General features: G+C 39.6%; 1 protein-coding gene and 1 pseudogene across 2 annotated transcripts in view; one reads left to right on the top strand and one right to left on the bottom strand.

The window, feature by feature from the left end:
• PLEKHA6 (pleckstrin homology domain containing A6) overlaps positions 1-21,602 on the top strand; it is a 243,471-nt gene that overhangs the window by 13,861 nt on the left and 208,008 nt on the right. For both annotated transcript variants that reach the window (XM_056815781.1, XM_056815776.1), the window contains exon 3: positions 8,749-8,806. In XM_056815781.1, coding sequence (XP_056671759.1) covers positions 8,749-8,806 — 58 coding nt within the window. The remainder of the gene's footprint in view (positions 1-8,748; positions 8,807-21,602) is intronic.
• Positions 3,292-4,058, bottom strand: LOC100013555 (thymidine kinase, cytosolic-like; annotated as a pseudogene).

Below are 21,602 nucleotides of genomic sequence, written 5' to 3'. Positions count from 1 at the left end.
GTTGTTTCAGTGGTGTCTGACTCTTCAAGATCTCATTTGGGGTTTTCTTAGCTAAGATACTAGAGTAGTTGGCTATTTCCTTCTCCAGCTCCTTTTAGAGATGAGGAAACTGAGGCAAGTAGGGTGAAGTGTCTTGCCCAGAGTCACTTACATAGCTTGTAAATGTCTGAAGCCAGATTTGAACCCAGGAAAAATCTTCCTGACTCCGGGCCCAGCACTTTCACCACTGCTCCACCTTGCTGCCCCTTTATTGTATGAGGTTTGGCCTATTCTAATCTGTGGAGATCATGTTGGATCTTTATTCTTTCATCAAGCATGGTTAGCTTTCCCTCCCTGGTTTGCGTAATCAGCATATTTGATAAGCATGACATCTCTTTGCATAAAGATAAAAAAGATAGGCAACAGACACACAAACAAATTATCAAATTAAACATGTACAAACCTATTAAAGAAAGCTGAAGGGATGTGAAACCAAGGAATGATACCTTTTAGAACCCTGCTCATAACTCTTCTTTGAGACTATAAAGAAAGTAGGTTTTTTAAAATTAAAAAAGGATTCTGATATTTTATTTTATTTCACTTTTTTTTTGCTATATAAACATAATTATATACAGGATAAAGTAGAAAGTAGTCTCAAGAGGGAAGGCACTAAGATTAAGGAAGACTGAAAAAGGCTTTTTTCAAAAAGGGAGACTTTAACTAGGACTTAAAGGAAGCTAGTGGAGTTAGGAGGCAGAAATGGGGAAAGAATTCTTAGACATTAGGGACAACTAATGAAAATACCCAGAGATAGGAGGGCAGTTTTGTGTGCAAGGAACAGGAAGATTACTGGATCAGAGTACTTAGACAGAAATGAGGAACTTGAATTAAAGTTGGAAGAACCCCAGTGACCCTTCCTCGCTCATTACCATACCTCTTCGATGTTCCAAGAACATAGAACCCCTTGACTTGTCTGAAGCTCCACATTTGCTTTCCATCACCTCTTTGTGACATAGAGGTATAGTTTGTGCTTGACTCTTAAAGTTCTGCTTTCTGATTTGTTTCTTTTCCCTGTTGCCCTTTAAATTTGTTTCCCCAAGTCTTTTCTTTACATTCATTTGCCAACTTCACCCACCTCAAATCAATTATAAACAATCCTCAAACAATTCCAAAATCACTATTGCTTAACTTCAAGGCCCAGGCTCTGAATGTCCTTTGTGTATTTCTTGGGATGTTTCTGCCCACGTTCACTTCTGCCTTTTCACTATTAATGGTACCAATTTTCCCCTTCAGTCCAGTTCACCACCAATCTGATTCTTCCTCCTCACTAGTTACTAAATGTTGCTTATTCTACCTCAGAATTTTTTCACTCACATTTCTAACTTCTGCCATCCCATTTCAGTCCCTCATTACTTCACCTGTACTAACTTAATACTTTTAATTGCTCCTGAATTTTTACTTTCTCAAATTCATCCTGACTGCCACATTAATTTTCCTTGTGTGGTTTTGGTTTTGTCACTCCCTGTCAAACACTTTCAGTGGTTTCACATTGAAAACTAAAGTCCAAAATTCTTAGCCTAGTGGCCCATTCAAAAAAGGTATAAAAATAAAAATTAGATCTCAAATATAAAATATATTTTAGGAGATTTATTAATGCTCATTACAAATCAAGGAATAAAAAGGATACAAAATTAAGACCATGTGCCCATGGCTGATTATCCAGTTCAAATGCCTGTCTTACCACCACCAAGCTCAGGACAGGAAGTAAAGAGGAGGGACCCTCCACATCCTTGCCTAATATCCCCTGTCTTCAGGAAGTACATAACAACAGGAAGTCAGTGGGCTCCCAGGAAATGTAGTTCTTTTTTAGGGTAACAGAGTTTCATTTATACAAAGGAAAGGCTTTTTTCTCCTTTACACTTTATCCACTTACCACATTCTGCTTCTTCATTTATTTGTATCCATGTTTTATCTCAATGGAGTATAAATTCATTGAAGATGAAGACCATATCTTAATTTCTGTTGAATGAATGGATGGCTGTGATAGATTCAAAGCCCAAATAGCCCAATATTTACTTCTCACCCAAATGAAGTCCATTCTTTGCTCTGCTTTAATAGGTCAATAGTGCTAACACTGTTTTCTTAGGGTAAGCAGGCTGTTGTGGTCTCTTCCTGATAAATAGCAAATATGTTCCACAAACAGAATCTGGCTTCATAGATCTTGGTCCTATTAGGCTCTTAAATGACCAGTGCTGAGGAATTCTCTCAACAAAATAAGTCAGTAAGTCTCTCAGAAGGAGGTGCTGTAGTATTAATTAGAAGTGAGAATGGTTGGGAGAAGAAATCCCCCACCCCCAGCTCATTCTAGAAACCAATTTTGTCTCAGTGTGTGAGGGGAAGGCCAGGACTCCCTCATACAAAGGGGAAAACCCAGAAGGCTAGATAGAACAGAATCTAAAGGCCAGTTTCAGTTTCCCTCATCTTTTATAGTACAATTTTCCAATCCCCTCCATTACTCCCCTTCCCCACCCCCATCCAAAAAGGCCATCATTTTAAGTTGAGACATATCAAGCTAACCAGAGCCTAGGCAAAGGCCAGGGTCTGCCTTCTGACTCATATTCTTAGGAAACTAAAGCTCCTAAGTTTGGAGGAGCTGCTGGAAGCCAGTTGGTGCTTTTATAGCCCCCCACCTCCACCCCACCCCCCTTGCAAAGGCAGGGCAAGAAAAAAAGTTTTTGGTTTGGTAGAATTAAGAAAAAGCAAAAAAAAATTTTTTTTATCATATATGAGTTTTCTAACAAGAACAGAAAGTCGAGATAGATACCACAGATGGAGAAGTTAATGTCCTCTGTCCTAGAGTTATGTCATCACTCAAGCCAGAGGAATCAGAAAAACCCATAATGCTCTGACTTAGCTGCCTGCCTAAGCATAACTCTGACTGTGCTGAGGCAACTCAGGGGAATAACAAAGACTTTACTTGGAAACACAGGCTGAATAAAGGAAGGTGAGGGATTTTACTGGCAATTCTTGTAGACCAAGCAGAAAATTTAGGGGCAGAGGAGATAGACTGGCAAGAATGGGAAGGATGGAATCAAGTTGTATAAGACTTGGGTTCAAAAGGTTTTTTTTTTCCTCCAAGATATAAAGCACTATTCTTTCCTATTCCCCAATTCCTGAGGTCTTTCTGAGGGTTATCGGGGAGATAATAACAAGGTCCAAGTGACACACACACACTCTCTCTCTCTCTCTTTCTCTCTCTGCTTGAATTTATCTCCCTAGGTCAAAGCCAGTCCCAGGAACAACCCTATTGCCTCAGTTGCTTGAACTACACTGTAGAATCTGTTGAGTAGGAAAGGGTTTCTGATAGCTTGTGGCATCTCCTGGCTTCCTACTCTGGGGCAGTTCTCTTTGTTCTCCAGCCCAGTAGAATGTCCTGAGACTTTCTTGAAATAGCAGAGTCAACACACAGAGTGATATTTGTCAGCCCCACCAATTTCCTCAACCTCTTTCTCAGTTCCTAGTCTCTTGGTATAAGCAACTTCCCAGAAGCACTCCATTTCCTCAACCTCTTTCTCAGTTCCTAGTCTCTTGGTATAAGCAACTTCCCAGAAGCACTCCATGCACACTGTTGTTAGTTTCAACACACTCTCTGCCAGTGGCACCAAGTTTAGGATATTCCCAAATGCCTTCCTCTGAAAGGTCCCATCCAGGGCAGCTACAATTATTGTCTTCCCAGCATTTGCCATGGTCTCACTGAATTCCATAATATCTGGGAAAAACTGTCCCTCATCAATACCAATGACAGTCACAGCCAGGGCATTGTGTACCACATCCCGAAGCAAGCAGGCTGACAGTATTTCCATAGTGTTCCAATCATGTGTGGAGAAATTTTTGCTCTATCGAGTATCTTTGGCATACTTGATCACGAGGCACTTGTACTGGGCAATCTGGAATTGTTGGACTCTACGCATGAGCTCTGTGCTTTCCCCGGAGAACATAGGCCCCAGGATCACCTGGATTTGCCCTCGGAATTTGCTGGAGGAGCCGGGTAGCATGGTGGGCAGGTTAATGCAGCTCATCCTAAGTCTGGAGCATGTAGAGAAGTAGTGCACCTAAGTCAGTTCAGCTGCTCTTGCGTCGGATTCTGATATTTTAGAAAAAGACCTTTTGAGAGGTAGCAAGGTACAAGAGTAAAGCCAGGCTTGTAGCCAAGATGCCCTGGGTACAAATCTAGCCTCAGGTATAGGCAAGTCACTTAATTGTAATTGCCTAGCCCTTGCTGTTCTTCTGTCTCAGAATCCATCAATTCTGAGGCAGAAGGCAAGGATTAAAAAAAAATCCCTCTTAATAGAAGTAATTTTGCAGGTGGATAAAGAATATTTCTTTATTTCCTTCCCTTCCCTTTCCAAGTATTTGGTGCCATGAACCTTTGTCACTCATAAGGCAGAACCAGGTATTAGAGATCTATAGACACTGAAGAATTAATTGGGAGGAGACCATTGGGCTAATTTATTTATTTTGTTCATTATTTTTTAAATTTTATTTAATTGCTTAATTTAGAGCATTTTCCCAGGAATACAAAAATCATGTTCTTTCCCTTCCCTTCCACCAATCCCCTCCCATATCTGACACACAATTTCACTGGGTTTTACATGTGTCTTTGGTCAAGACCTATTTCCATATTATTGATATTTGCACTAGGGTGATCATTTAGGGTTTATAACCCCAATCATATCCCCATTAACACATGTGACCAATCATATGTTTTTCTTTTGTATTTCTGCTCCCACAGTTCTTTCTCTGGAGGTGGATAGCATCCTTTCTCATAAGTCCCTCAGAATTATCCTGGATCATTTCATTGCTGCTAGTAGAGAAGTCCATTACCCATTGGGATAATTTAAACTTATCTTGTTCAAAATAGAACTTATTGTCTTTTTTCCTGAAACCCTCCTGTTTTTTCCTATTATTGTCAAGGGCACCAGTGTCTTCTTAGTCACCCAGGCTTATAACAGTACCATCCCCCTGTAATCACTTTTATTCTTCTCACATGTCCAAATCTGTTACCAAATTGTGCCATTTTATTTTATTTTTATTTATAAATAAATAAATTGAAATCTCCTCTGAATGGAGAAGTAATGTAGTACAATGGAATGACCACTAGTTCTTGAGTGTGTAAGAGAATCTAAGTTTCAAGTCCCAGCTCCAAAACCTGTTACTTTTGTGGCAATAAAATAAGAAGTTTGATCTGGATAGACTCTGAGGTCCTATCTAGCTCTGACTCTATGGTCCTAGGAATTATGGTGGTGGCCATGAGAGCAGAGAAGGGGATGAATTAAAAATATAAAGATAAAAATCTCAAGATTTTGCAACTGATTAAATATATGGGACAATAGAGTGTGAGTTGGGACTAACTGGATGGGAGCCTGGAAAAGTAGTAGTGTGTCACCTTATCACAAACAGTGAAATTCAGAGAAATGATTAACTTTAATATTATGATAGGAAAGGGAGGAAAATAAAGCCTGAGCAGCAGGTATATATATGTTTAGTTAGTGTTAACTGGTAAAGAATACAAGCTTTCAGAATATGAGGGTTCTGTTTCTATCACTGCCCATTACCACCCACTGCCCACCTCCATCACTGTTATGATCCCTATTTTATAGTTGAAGCAGATAATAGTTTTAGTGACTTGCCCAGGGTCATACAGCTAGGAAGTGTCTGAGTCCAAATTTGAACCCAGGACCTCCTGTCACTAGGCCTGGCTCTCAATTCACTAAATCACCTAGCTGCCCTCTTGTTACTGTTTCTTAATGAACAAACTAAAGAATGAATTGCCTATTCCAAGGCAAAACTTATGATGTGATAAAAATCATTTTAATCACAACTAACTTAGAATCACAAGAAATATCAGGCTTACTCTTCCTGTGATATCAAAAGTTAAAACATGAAGCATAATCTCCATTCCCACACAAAATTGTAGCAGATATATTTTCTGAGCTCAAACTACAGTTCCACCAGCATTTTTTAGACCTTGATAGAAGTGAAAAGGAAATATCTACATTTCATAATTCATTTAACTGTGCAATTGAGGAGCTTCTACCTAACCTTTGGGTGTGATTAATCTGCAATGTGGTGACCAGTTAAAAATATCAACAGAAGAATCTAATAGAATTTATGAATATCTTCCAAGTGATGAATATGTTCAATTAAAATAGATAAAATTGAGAGAAATAAATCTTAGTTTGAAACAAGTTATTAAAAGACAAAATGCTTTTGCTTCAATGTGAACTTTAACAAACATGTTTTAAAATGCAGAAACAAACAAAAAACATGCTCATTATTATCTGAGTAAAAAGACATTTTCAAGGAGAAAATATGTAAAAACTCATCTTAGATCATCATGAACATTTGAAATAGGTTTTGATGATAGGAAATACTAACTTTGAACCCCAATTAAAAGAAATATTATCAACCAAAAGGAATTTTATTCTTCTCATTAGTAGACCTATATTACAAACATGTTGTACTAATCATTATTATATTTTGATTTTTGTCAATAAAAATTTTGTGGAAATTTGGTTTCTCTCTTGTTTTGTAAGTACCTTGGTACTAGCTTCAACTTCGTCTTTTGGCCCATGTAGCCCAAAATATTTACTATATGTCTCTTTATGGAAAAAGTTTGCTGACCTTGCTCTATAGACTACTTATACTTCCTGATCTCATTCTATGCTCTCTGACTTTCCTGTATTTGTAAAAGCTGGCCATCAGGCCTGGAAAGCTCTCCCCATACTTTACTCTTGTCAAAATCCTTTCCATCCTTCAAAGACCAGGTGAGAAAATATTTGTAAAGCATTTTGCAGGAACACAGAAGATGCTCAATAAATGTTTATTCATTTTGTCTCTTCCACAAAGCTTTCTCTCAACCTTCTACCCCATAACCTACTTTCCCCTCATATTTACCAGAAGCATTTTGTCTGAATCTTTCCTTTGCCTCCATCATCCTCTACCTTGGATCACACATGTCTGTGTGTACAACACATCCCACTTGAGTAAAATGTAAGCTCCTTGAGTGCAGGCAATGGGTTATTTTTCATTTATATCCCAGTACCTAGTACCATGCCTCACACATAGGAGATGTGATTAATTATTGTTTGATTTAGAGGGCATCAAGGCCATCTCATAGGACTCAGAGGTAGAAGGAGCCTTTGAGAGATCATCTTTCCAATCCTCTTGCCTTTTACAAAGGAGGAGACTGAGTCCCAGAAAGATGAAGGAGCTTGCCCAAGACTGCAAAGGATTTGAACTCAAGGTCTGACTGGCTGCAATTCAGTTCCCTTATTGCTGCCCCCACTGCCTTGTCTGGGAAAGAAGGCTGAGGCTCAGTGGATAGAGCCAGATCTAGAGACAGGAAGTTCTGGTTCAAATCTGGCCTCAGAGACTACCTAACTGTGTGACCCTGGGCAAGTCACTTAATCGTTATTGCCTAGCCCATATCACTCTTTTGCCTTGGAGTCAATGCATAGCATTAATTCTAAGATGGAAGGTAAGGGTTTAAATAAAATAATTGATTTAATTGAATACCTGGTAAAAGTCATCTGAGACTCACAGATAGATCTTTTTAATTTTCTATTTTAGAATCATGATTAATTGGTTCCAAGGCAGAAAAACAATAAGGGCTAGAAATGGGGGTTAAGTAACTTTCCCAGGGTCACACAGCTAGGAAGTGTCTGAGGTCAAATTTGAACCTAGGACTTCTCATCTCCATGCCTGTCTCTCTATCTACTGAGCCACCCAGTCATTCTGCACTCAGGTTTTTGGATTCCAAATGCTATTGCCCTCCTGCCATACCACAATACTCCTCATGGACCATGGAGCTGGCCTAGGGTGTCCAAGCTGACCATCCTACTCTTGGGAGCCATTCTGACTTCCTGAAGGCCCCTACCCTCACTCAGTCCCATAGATTTCTTTAGTGTCTCAGGTCCCTCATATTTGATTGTCTCTTTAGCCAGAAGGGAAAGGGTCAATCAGTCAATCAATAACCATTATTTAAACCCCTACACCCTTCATGGTGATCTGGGTTGCTACTTATTCTTGACTCTAGTTAGCATGTTGGATGAGAGAGATTGTTGAAATAAATTGTTTAGTTTGAGGCTATCCATTGGTTTCAGTTTTCCAGGAACTCTTCCTCATCTTCCTTCTCCCCGGTACCCTCCTACACACTCACCCACACCCCCCCCACTCACCCTAACCCCCACCCCCACATACATGATACTGCCTCAAACCACAGAGAACTAACTTGTGTTTGCCTGGGTTGAATTAGACCATGTGTAATTGGGTTTAGGTCAGGAGACATAAATTCTGTATCAGACCTGGAATTAAAATCCAGCCTCAGATACTTACTAACTGTGTGACTCTGGACAAGTCATTTAACCTCTGTTTGCCTCAGTTTCCTCATCTGTAAAATGGGGATAGTGACAGCACCTATTTCCCAGGGTTGCTGTGAGGATCACATGAGATAATAATTGTGATGCACTTAGTATAGTTCCTGGCACATAGTAAGCTCTATATAAATGTTAGCTGTTATTATTAACCTATGCCTCAGTTTCCTCAACTGTAAAATGGGAATAGTAATAGCACCTATCTTCTAGAGTTGTCGAGGATGAAATGAAATAAGATTTTAAAAGTGCTTTGCAAACTTTGAAGTGTTATTACATGAATGTTAGTGATGTTGACACTGTATCATTCTGACTGTGTGGCTTTTTATCCTTTCAGATTTGCCTAAGGGCTGGGAGATGGGTTTCACCCCGGAAGGAGCAATATTCTTCATCAAGTAAGTCCAATGATTTCCTTCCTCATTTTACCATCTCGTGCCTCTAAGGTTTCCTGACGTACAGAAATGATGGAGGGCCCAAGATCTTTCAAGCACAAAGGGCCTGGGGAATAGGAATGAGCAGGATGCCTACAACTGGACTTCCGATGTATTGGTGTATTTGGAAGGCTGGGAAGGAAAATGGTTTGTCATCATCAGATCCTATTCTGTGGAGGAGGCAGGCAGGTGTGAAAGGTGGGAAGAGGGAAGGTGCCTCAGATGCATGACCTGACCAAAGGTCCAGAGGGCGGAAATAGACAACTGGAAATTCAGTGCAAGAGAGGAAGAGGACGGGCAGCCAAAGAACCAGTAGGTTGGGTGGGGTTAGCTGGAGAAGGGCCAAATGCCCAGCCCCTCTACTGTGGGTACTTGGCTCCTTTCCAGGATGAGGCCCTCAGGGATTCTGGGGCTATTCTGGGGCCAAGCTAGTCCTTGTTTCCTCTCCAGGAGCTGAGAATGAGGCTTATAGACTGGCCCTACAGTGAGGCTCTGGAAATAAAAGGTAGAATTCCTTGGGATTAGAGAAGGTACTGTTTAAAACAAAAAAACATAGAAATATATACATATTTTGGGAGCCAAAGAAAGGACTAAAGGTCTCTAGGAAAATGAGAAAGAGAGAGAGGGAGAGAGAGAAATACACACCCACACCCATACTGCATATATACAGGCCCATGTACAGATATGTATAACATATGGACATACATGTAATATCTACATAGTATGCACATATGTGTTTACACATGGGGTATGTATCATTATGCAACTAGGTGACAAAGTAGATAGAGTGCAGATCTGAATCAGAAAGATTCATCTTTCTGACATCAAATCTGGCATGTGACCTTGGGCAAGTCACTTCCCCTGCTGTCTTCAGTTTCTTCATCTGTGAAATGAGCTGGAGAAGGAAATGGCAAATCACTCCAGTATCTTTGTCAAGAAAACCCCAAGAGTCAGACAGGATTGAAAGGGTTAAACAACAATATATTGTTATGCTGAATATGCACCTATGTATATGTAAATATACAAGTATATTCATGCACATATACATTTATAAATATTTTAAGTGCTGGATAAAGCTAAATGGGAGGACAGAAAGCTGAATTTCCTAGGCCTCAGTTTCCTCCTTTGTAAAATGAGAAGTTTGTACTAGATAATCCCCAAGGTTCTTTCAAGCTCTGACATTCTGTGATTTCGAGAGGTTTAGACAATAAATGTTATAGGATATCGGAAAGGATTCGAGCTGGACTGCAAGGATGACTGAGGTTTGGAGAGAGTTTGCTTGTTAGCTTTCCCTCTATGTTTCCATTTCTCTCCTCCAGGTTTTTTTTTTTTAATAAGTTGTCCCCTTGTCTGCAAGTATCTTCTTTTTACCTTTGTCTCTTGGAAGCTCTGGTTTCTTTGGAAGCACAGCCCAAGAATGACCTTCTACAAAAATTAAAAAAAAAAAAGCATATTCCCTGCTCTCAAGAAGCTTACAGAATGTAAGGAGAATAAGACACGTGCACAGATAAATATAATGCAAAGTAGAGCATTTTGGGAGCCAAAGAAAGGACCAAAGGTCTCTAGGAAAGTGAGAGAGAGACAGAGAGAGAGACAGAGAGAGAGAGAGACAGAGAGAGACAGAGAGAGAGAGAGAGACAGAGAGGAGAGGAGAGGAGGAGGGGGGGAGAGGGAGAGAGAGAGAGAGAGAGAAAGAGAAAGAGAGAGGGAGGGAGGGAGGAAGAGAGGGAGAGGGAGAGAGACAGAGGGAGGGAGGGAGAGGAGGGGCAAGGAAGTGAGAAAGAGGAAGGAAGGCCTTCTTGGAAGAGGGAGCACCTTAGCTGGTTCCAGAAGGATGGCAGAGATTTGGACAAGGGAAGATAGATGGGGAGGCTGGGCCTAGTGGAAGATTATGCAAATACTTGGATATTAGAGAGGGCAGAACAAGTGGGATGTGATCTCTCATCCCAGATACATGGTCATGGGTCCTTTTGGCTATCTGGAAGTTACTTTGCTTTCATTTGTTCAGATGCTGGCATGGTTAATCTGTGTTCATGTTGTATTTCCTTTGTGAGCTCCTTAATAGCAGGGCTTTTCTGGTCCTGATTATATCCTCAGCATCTCACAGAGTGCCTGGCACACAGTAGGCACTTAATAATTGTTGTTATTCAGTCATTTCAGTCATGTCAGACTCTTTGTGACCCCAACTGGAATACTTTTTTTTTTTTTGGCAGAAATACCAGAGTGGTTACCATTTCCTTCTCCAGCTCATTTTACAGATGAGGAAACTGAGGTAAACAGGTTAAGTGACTTGCCCAGGGTCACATAGCTAGTAAGTGCCTGAGGCAACATTTGACCTCAGGAAGATGAGTCTTCCTAATTCCAAGCCCAATGTTCTACCCACTCGAATTGAATTCAAGGGAGGAGCATTTCTGTCAAAAGGAGAAGTTTGAACTAAGATGTAGAGTTGGGAGGCTTCCTGGAACATTTAGGGAACAGTAAGGCAGACTAGCTTAGTTGATGCATGCAGCAGGTGCATTGTTGGGGCATGGTGAGAGATAAGAACGTAAAGAGAGGTTAGGGCAAAGTAGTGGAGCGCCTTGGCCATTAGTCAGAGGAATTTGAATTTCACTCTGTTGTCAACTAGAAACTGGTGATAGCTTTGATGATGAAATATTCTAAAATATGATGAAACACAGTGGAGTGTTACCACTTTTTGCTGGACTATTGCATGTCCTAAACACTATCAATATTGTTGTTATTCGCTTGTTACAGTTGCATCTGACTTTGTGTTCTCTTTTCTAGGATTTTCTTGTCTTAGAATCAATATTGTTTATTCCTTCCAAGGCAGAAGAGCAATAAGGACTAGGCAGTGGGGGTTAAGTGACTTGTCCAGGGTCACATAGCTAGGAAGTGTCTGAGACCAAATTTGAAGCCAAGACTTTCCATCCACAGGCCTGAGCCACTGTCTAAATCCACTGAGCCACCTGGGTCCCCTTTCCCCCACCACACAAATTTAATAATGGTCTGGACAACTGCTTTGTTCCATTCTCATTTTTAAAGACTGAATTTAATCACTGACTTTTTGATCCTCCTTTTCCTTTTGATCTATTTTTCTTTGTAGGTCATTATTTTTATCTTTTGCTTTCTTTGCCTCATTTTTGAGCTGGTCAATTCTGGCCTTTAAAACACTATTTTCTTGTTTTAGTTCATGTGTCTATGTTTCCAGATGACCTATTTTGCTTTTTAATTTTTTTCCCCAATTTTCTTCAGCCTCTCTTAATTGTTTTTTGAATTGTGTTTTGAGTTCCTGAGTTTTTGCTTGGTGTTCCTTGATCTTCCTCTGTTCATTTGCTCTTTGCTCATTACCTGGATAGAGGCTGTCTATTGTAATTTCTTTTTCTATTGTTTACTCATAATTTTTCCTTCTATCCCCCTCCTTATTGGCTATATTCTTGTTCCTCTGTTTATTTGCTGGATCTGTGAGTTTGGGTTTTTCTACCCTGAAGGGGCTTCTTTGGTGCTCTGCTGATTAATTGGATTAGGCTGATGGAGTTGATCAATAGTATTAATGTGCCCTGAAGCCATATCTTTCCCCACAGCCAGCAGAGACTGAAGGTAAAAGTGAAGGTGTGGAGGCTGAAGGTCTCCTGGGCCTCCTCTCTACTCTTCTCTGCCAGCAGCCAGATTCCTACCTTGGATCTCAGTGAAATAGGTGGGGGAGGGGTATTGGATCTTTCCCTTATAAGGGAGAATTCAACTTTATCTCATTACCTTTCAGGTTGGATGGAGTAGGAGAGATCTGTGGCTCAGTCTTGTTGAGTTTGCCTTTCTATTTTGAGATTGAGCCTTTCTGCCCTCTGGAAGCTTCTTCTCTGCCCTATTGATAGAGTGGATTAAGCCAGTCGAACTGATCTGTATTGCTGAATGTGTCCTGAGTCCCAAACTTCCAGAGGCAGAGGCCCAAGATGGAGGAGTGGTGGCTGAAGGCCATGACCAGGCTGCCCTCCTCTCTGCTTCTCTCCTCCAGCTTTCTCCTGTAGCTATGGTAGCAAGGCATTCAGACTGGGTTGGAGCCCTCAACCTAAGATCTCTCCCCCCTCCCCCCACCCCCCAGGCTCAGGGCCATAGGGGGGGAGAGACCCTGGGACCTTCCTTCTTTCTTTTCCTTAAACCCAAGAATTCAGCCTTCTCTTCCTATCTTTGAATGGAGTTGAATCGAGCAGGAGGGTAGCTGTGTTCTATTGTTGGATTTGGTTTTCTGTCCCCCTTGAGGCACTTTGTTTTTGATTGGCTGGAAGAGTTTTCACAAAGGAATTGACTTTTGCTGCTTCTAAGCTGTCATCTTGACTTTGCCCCTCTGGACAACTGCTTTGAATTGGCTCCAGCCCACTTCTGCTTGTACTTCCCATTCTCACCTTTCCACCTTATGCCTGGAATGCAATTTCTTTAGGATACTGGAGACTTGAGTCCTAGCTCTGCCACTCACTATTTAGGGGACCTTGGGCAAGGAATTTCTTCTTTGTCTCCTCCATTTCTTCAGTGTGAAACGAAAGAATGTGATGAGATGAGCTCTAAGGTCCCTATGAGCCCTAGCATTTTAGGATCTCTGGTGAGAAGCAGTTTGCTATAGCAGAAAGGAAAAGGGATTTGATATAAAGGGACCATATAACCTGGGCCCAATTAGCCTCTCTGGGCTATGATTTCTTTGTCTGCAAGGCAAGAAGTTTAGCTAGATGGCCATTAAAGGGCCTTCTGGCTTGAAATCCCAGATGTTAGTTGAAAGGATTAAAGGGTTGTGATCTCCACACTGTATTTATAAGTATTCACCACAGGAGGGCACCAAAAGGACACGCTGAAATTGGGAAGTCTTTACCCATTCTTAGTTGCTTCTAGGTTGGCTGGTCCCCTCTTAAGTCTAGGTGGTCAGAGTCATTCTTGGTCCACTTTTTAGGGGGATTACTCTTTTAAAAAATTAACAAACCCTTCCTTTCTGTCTTGGAATCAATATTAAGTATCAGTTCCAAGGCAGGAAAGTTCAGTAAAGGATAGGCAATAGGGGTCCAGTGACTTACCCAGGGACACATAGCTAGGAAGTGTCTGAGGTCAAATCTGAATCCAGGACCTTCCATCTCCAGGTCTGGCTCTCTATCCATTGAGCTGCCTAGCCCCCTATCAGAGTCATTCTTCTTTCTTTCTCCTCCTCCTCCTCCTCCTCTTTCTTCCTTACCTTCCATCTTAGAATTAGTACTGTGTATTGGCTCCAAGGCAGAAGAGTGGTAAGGGCTAGGCAATGGGGGTTAAGTGACTTGTCCAAGGTCAGGGAAGTGCCTGAGGTCAGATTTGAACCTAGGACCTCCTGTCTCTAGGCCTGGCTCTCAATCCACTGAGTTATCCAGCTGTCCCCCAGAGTCATTCTTTTATTTTATTTTTAAATTTTGAATATTTTTCTATGGCTACATGATTCATGATTCCCGCTCTCTTCCCTCCATCCCCTCCCACAGTTGACAAGCAGTTCAACTGGGTTATATTATATATGTATCATTGTTCAAAACCTATTTACATGTTATTCATATTTGCAATAGAGTGATCTGTTAATATCAAAACAATCATATCCCTATTGAACTATGTAATTGATCATGTTTTTCTTATGTGTTTCTACTCCCATGGTTCTTTCTCTGGATGTGGATAGCGTTCTTTCTCACAAAGCCCTCAGAATTGTCCTGGGTTCATTGTATTGCTGTTAGTAGAAAAGTCTGTTCTATTCAATTGTGCCACAGTGTATCAGTCTCTGTGTACAATGTTCTCTTCCTCTCACTCTGCATCAATTCCTGGGGGTCTTTTCAGTTCATATAGAATTCCTCTATTATTACATTCAGTACAATAGTATTCCATCACCATCAGATACCACAATTTTTTTATTCAGTAATTCCCCAATCGAGAGACATCCCCTCATTTTCCAATTTTTTTTTTGCTACCACAAAGAGCACAGCAATGAATATTTTTGTTTAAATCTTTTTCCTTATCTCTTTGGGGTGCAAACTCAGCAGTGGTATGGCTGGATCAAAGGGCAGACAGTCTTTTAAAGCCCTTTAGGCATGATTCCAAATTGCCCTCCAGAATGGTTAGACCAATTCACAACTCCACCAGCAATGCATTAGTATCCCAATTTTGCCACATCCCTTTCAACATTTATCATTTTCCTTTTCTGCCAGTCTGCTAGGTGTAAGGTGGTATATCAGAGTTGCTTTAATTTGCATTTCTCTAATCAGGAGGGATTTAGAACACTTTTTCATGTGCTTATTGATAGTTTTTATTTCAATGTATGAAAACTACCTATTCATGTCCTTTAACCATTTGTCCCCAGGGTCATTTTTAACATGCTACTCCCTTTGTCTTTTCTAATTCACTTATCATAGTGCAACTTGTATTATAAATATTATATTATATACATATTATTCATGTATTCATTTATATATTATTCATATATATATGATATTTGCATGTAAATTTTAGAATAATAAACTTCTCAAAGGCTGGGATCAGATCTTTTTTATCCTTGAGTCTCTCCCTAGCCCATTGTAGTGTTTTTAATAAATGTTTGTTGAGGACATAGTTGAGAATCTCCCAATTGTTTGGGTAAAGGGAAAAGAAAAAGGAGAGAAAAGCTTTTATGTAGTGTTTACTATGTGCTAAGTACTTCTTAACATAATGGCATTCTCTTCAGTGTCTAAAGATCTCTGGGGAAGGAGATGCCACCAGTTCTGTCCTTTGCCTGATCTGATATCTGCCCCTCCTGAGAGACACAAAATTCTCTCTTTGGTCTAACCTGTATCCTTCCAGCTTTATTTAAGCAAGGGCTTTACCAAGGGAGCTGGTCTGCTCTGTACCCAGGGAGTGCCCTGTTCTCTCCTAGTTCTTTACACTTATCAGAGATAGAAGAAGGGCAACAGGACTACTCCCCAAAGATTCATACCCCTGAAACCTAGGGTTCTGAGTTTGGGACCATTGCTACCCTTCCCAGAGCTAGAAGTGGAGGCTCTTTGCCAGGTGCCATCTGTCTTCCATGCCAACTTGGCCCTGGGTGCCTCTTCTATCTCCAATGTAGTCCCACCCAGCTTCCTGATCACCGCCCTGCTTCGAGGGCTTCCAGAAGTAACTCAACTTTCTCAAGAACAGTCTCTCTTCCTAGTCCTCTCCTCTCTCTGTCTGTTCCTTAGTGTTGCCCATCTTTATTGCCTTCCCTTTGACCCTGAGCAGCAATGCCAGTAGGGTGTGCACTAGAATGGGTGTGCCATCCACCCCTCTGGGAAGGGAAGGGCTTAGTCTTCTCTTAGATGCTCAGATTAGGTGCTTCTTCTTTCTGGAACCTTCCCAGATCCCTCTGATATAGAAGTGAGCTCTCCCTTCTTAGACTTCTCAAATGGTTCCCTTTGTCTTCTCCAATGCACTTATCATAGTATAACTTGTATTATAAATATTTGCAGATTTTTCTGTTAGATTAATAAGATCACCAAGGGCTGGGATCAGGATCTTTTTTAATCTTTGTGTCTCCCCTTAGCACGTTGGAGTGTCTTTAATAAATGTTTGTTGAGGATATAGTTGAAAATATCTTAACTGTTTGAGTAAAGGGAAAAGGAAAAGGAGGGAATAAACTTTTATATAGCGTCTACTACTGTTCTAAGTATAAGGTTTGTCTTTTTTTTTTTAAACCCTTACCTTCTGTCTTAGATTGTGAATGTTTGGAACTTTTTAAAAATAGCTGTTGAAAATTTAAATATCTTCCTTTGAAAACTGCCTGTTCATAACTTTGGTTATTTATCTATTGGGAAATGGCTATCACTTACATAGCTTTTTTGTTTTTAACTCTTACCTTCCATCTTAGAATAAATGTTGTGTTCAAATCTAGGTTCAGACACTTCCTAGCTGTGTGACCATGGACAAATCACTTAACCTCCATTACCTAGCCCTTGCCATTCTTCTGTCTTGGGACTGATGCATACTATTAAAGAAGTGAAATTAAAGCAGCTCTGAATGTTTACCTTATATCTATTAGATTGACAAAGCTAAAAAAAAGAAAAAGACAAATATTGGAGAGTCTTCAGAAATCAGGTATGCTCATGCATTGTTGATGGAGCTGAGAATTGATCCAACCATTCTGGGAAGCAATTTGGAACCATGCCCAAAATATTACTAAACTATGCATATCCTTTTATCAGTCAACACCACAATCAGGCCTACATCCCAAAGAGATCAAAGAAAGAGGGAAAGGATCTATATGCCTATAAATATTCATAACAGGTTGTAGCAAAGAATTGGAAACAAAGGGGTACTCATCAATTAGGGAATGAATGAATAAATTATGGTACATTCAAATAATGAATAAGGTTAGGGTATATAAAGGACTCAGTAACAGAGAAACCTGGGAAAACTTTTACGACCTGATACAGAGTGAAGTTAGCAGGAGTAGGAGAACAAGTTATACAATGACTATGGCAACTGTAAAGAAAAACAACTTTAAAGGCTTAATTCCCATTCAGGCAATTACCAACCTGAGGCTTTCTGAGGATCAGTGATATAGAATGCTACATGCCTCCTGACAGATGGTGCAGAATGAGAGGGCCATTTTGGGATATGACATTTGTGTAGGTTTGTTTTGTTAGACTTTGCTTATTTGCTATGTTTTTCTTTTTTTCATTTAGAAGGAAGAGGCAAGCTAGGGAGAATGATGACAGAAAAAAGGAGGAAAGGAAAAAAAGAGGGTCATTGAAACTTTTTTAAATGCACAGAAGAGAAAGAATTTCAAGAGGAGGCACAGACAAGCAGGACAGCTTTGAAAGTAGCATGTTCTATTTATTATATACATTTGAAAACAAGCTCTATGTAATAGAGATTTATGGTTTCACTAGTAATTCTCTTTTTCTCTTTGTTTGTGGAAATGTTCTTTTGTTTGTTTACATGTGTATATTAGTGAAGTTCAGAATAAAAAAGAATATTGAATTGGTTTCAGCTAGACCCAGGAAGAACCCGACCTCTGCCTAAATGGGTAACTAAATGATGTATTCTATGGCCAACACTGGTATTGGATCGACAAAAAAGTGTTAAATAGGAGCAGCTCAGTAGTTTAGTGGCTAGAAAGCCAGACCTAGAGATGGGAAATCCTGGGTTCATATCTAACCTCTGACACTTCCTAAATGTGTGACCCTGGGCAAGTCACTTAATCTCAGTTGCCTAGTCCTTACCTCTCTTTTGCCTTGGAATCAAAACTTAGTATTGATTCTAAGACAGGAGATAAGGGTTTTTAAAAAAGTGCTAGTTCTTGTCTTAGTGAGCTTTTGATTAAGCTAGGGAAAAAATATTAGTACATATAAAAAAGATTCAAAGCAGCATATGTTAAAGGTCATAGGAATTCAGAGGGAGGAGTTACTGTAGGAAGACTTAGGGTAAGGGTAAAACAGAATTCAATTCAACAAGCATTAATTAGTGCTTAATAAAGCATCAACTGTATATAGACCATTATACTAGGTGATAGATTCTAAGACAAATGCTGCCCCAAGCTTAGATTCTTTTGGAACATAGACTATGTTGAAAAATGGTTCCAATGACTCTGGCCTCTTGACTTTTCAATAAAAGAGACTCCATATTTCCACTCTGGGCATTTTCTCAGGCTGCCTCCCACTTCTGCTCCAACTGATGACCTCTTCAGCTTCTTTTAAGTCCCACCGAAGAAGCCTTCCCCTACTCCTCTTAATTCCAGTGCCTTCCCTCTTTTAATTATTTCCTATTTATCCTGAATATAGATTGCTTTGTATATATTTATTTGCTCATTGTCTCTCCTATTAGATTATGAGCCTCTTGAGGGCAGGGGCTGTCTTTTCCCTCTTTTTGTATCCTCAAGGAGAGGAAAGAATAAGAAGGAGGAAGAGAATTTGGAACTCAACCTTTTAGAAGACAAATGTCAAAATTTGTTTTTGCATGTAATTGGAAAAAAGAAAATATAAAAAAAAACACTGGAAGGCATAGGAAATTAAAAAAAAAACAATCTGTTTTTACATCCACTTCCCAATATATTCCTTCCTATTCCCTAAACCCACTTGCATGATAGTGTTTATAACAGAGACTCAAAAAGGAGAAAAGAATCAGGTCAGAAAAACTAACCATCATATACCCAAAGTCTAATATTATATGCAGCCTTCCATACCTATACTCTTCAAATAAGGGGCTGGGGAGGCTCTGGGGCAGGAGAAGAGTGCCTTCTTCTTTGAGATCAAACATGGTTGGTATAATTTTGCAACATTCATTTTCTTCTTTCTTTAAAAAAAAAATCTTACTTTTTGTCTTGGTAATAGCTCTAAGATAGAAGGGTAAGGGTTAGGCAAATGAGGTTAAATGACTTGCCCACGGTTACACAGCTTAGAAGTATCTGTGGCTATATTTGAATCTAAGTCCTCCCTACTCCAGATCTGGCTCTCTATCTACTGTACTATCTACTGCACCACCTAGCTGCCCCTGCAGCATTCAGTTTCAACCACTTTGTTGTTTTTTCCATTTATATCATTGTGGTCATTATATATATTGCTTCTTGGTTTGGGTTACTTCCTTTTTTATTAGTTCATATAAGTCTTTCCATGCTTCTCTGTATTCATCATGCTTATCATTTTCCTACAGCACTATAATATTCTCTTATATTTAGGGTTAGTCATTTATTCCCCAACAGATGAATTTATACTTTGTTTTCAGTTCTTTGTTACTCTAAAATATACTGCTATGAATATTTTGAATATGATACTTCCTATCACTTTTTGTTTGTTTTGTTAAATATTGCTTATTTGCTGTATTTTTTCATTGGTGGTGGGGTTCAGCCAGGTGGCACAGTGGATAGAATACCAGGTTTGGAGTCAGGAAGACCTAATTTCAAACCCAGTCTCAGACACTTAATAATTGTGTGAACTTGACCAAATCACTTAATCCTGTTTGTCTCAGTTTTCTCATCTATAAAATGAGCTGGAGAGGGAAATGGCAAATCATTCCAGTGTCTTTGCTGAGAAAATCCCAAATAGGGTCACCAAGTTGGAAATGATTGAAAGACAACCACAATGAATATTTTGGTTTGATGGGGCCTTGTTGTCATTGACTTCCTTGGGACACAGAGCTAGTGGTGGAATCTGTTTCAAATGGGATGGACATTTTAGTAATTTTCTTTGCATAATTCTAAATTACTTTCCAGAATGATTGTACCAACCCACAGCTCTACCAACAATAGTGCATTAATGTGCTTTCTGCAACCCCATCTTTGTCCAATTGCTGAATGTGAGATGAAATTTCTAATGTTTTGATTTGCATTTTCCTTGCTACTAGGGATCTGGCACATTTTCCCACAGGATTAACAGTTTATAATTTTTCTTTTGAAAATTATTAATATCCTCTGGACACTTATTTGTTTATGGATGGCTTTTGTAATTATATATTTCTGTTCATTATCTGTCTTGGATTCTACTAAGCCTAATTAGAAATAGGGTTGAAGGAGAAGGTCAGGTTGTCCCATAACATGGGAGTTATACATAGGATCACACATTGAAATCTGGAAGAGATCTCAGAGGTTGCCTAGTTCAATTTCCCACATTTTATAAGATGAGGAAACCGAGGCCCAGGTAGGTTAAGTAGGAAAGTTTCCTGAGGTCACACACACATATTGTCAAAGATAGGATTTGAACCTTCAGTTTTTACTTTGTTGGGCTTCTTTTACTTCCCATTCTAGCTGCTGGCACTGTGTAATTCCTATCCTTTCTGAGATCTTGCCTTCAGGACTAATGACTTTAAATATATGAAGTTATATTTTAGGAATGATGGACTGGATTTATTCCACTTGGCTTCAAAGTCAGAACCAGAAGTCAGTGGATGGACATTACAATGAGACAGATTTCCCTTCATTCTAATCTGTTAGTAATAAATTCTTCCCTTTTCTATAAGTCTGACAGGTTTTCCTGTTCCCCTAATTTGTTTATAGTGTCACCCTTTATTTCTAGATCAAGTATCCATTTTTACTTTCCCCTGGTGTATGATGTGAGATGTTGGTCTATGCCTAGTTTCTGCCATACTGTTTCCAGTTTTCCCAGCAGTTTTTGTCAATACTGAGTTCTTTCCTCAAAAGTTTGGATCTTTGTATTTATTAAATATGACATAATCTATTCCATTGATCCACTGTTCTATTTCTTAACCAGCACCAGATTATTATTATTATTTTTAAACCCTTACCTTCCATTTTAGAATCAATACTGTGTATTGGTTTTAAGGCAGAAAAGTGGTAAGGGCTAGGCAAGGTGGGGTTAAGTGACTTGTCCAGGGTCACACAGCTGGAAAATGTCTGAATCTAGATTTGAACCCAGGACCTTTTGTCTCTAGGCCTGGCTCTCAATCCACTGAGTCACCTTGCTGCCCCCAGCACCAGATTATTTTGATGATTACCATTTTGTAGTATAATTTGAGATCTAGGCCTCCTTCCTTCAAATTTTTTGCCCCATTAATTCCCTTGATATTCTTGGCCTTTTGTTCTTCTGGATGAATTTCATTATTATTTTTTCTAATTCTTTGAAATAATTTTTGGGGTAGTTTAATCTGATAAAGAGAATTTTCTAACAATTAGAGTCATCAATGAAATGGACTTTTAAAAAAACTTTAATTAATAATTTTTCAAATTAATTTATTAGTTTAGAATATTTTTCCATGGTTACATGATCCATGTTCGCTCCCTCCCCTCTTCCTTCCTCCCTCCCTGATCTGA

The sequence above is a fragment of the Monodelphis domestica genome, chromosome 2 (genome assembly GCF_027887165.1).
Source record: "Monodelphis domestica isolate mMonDom1 chromosome 2, mMonDom1.pri, whole genome shotgun sequence".
NCBI classification, from domain to species: Eukaryota; Metazoa; Chordata; class Mammalia; order Didelphimorphia; family Didelphidae; genus Monodelphis; species Monodelphis domestica.
Note: the sequence above shows the minus strand (reverse complement) of the source record. Positions and strands in the feature narration are given on the sequence as shown.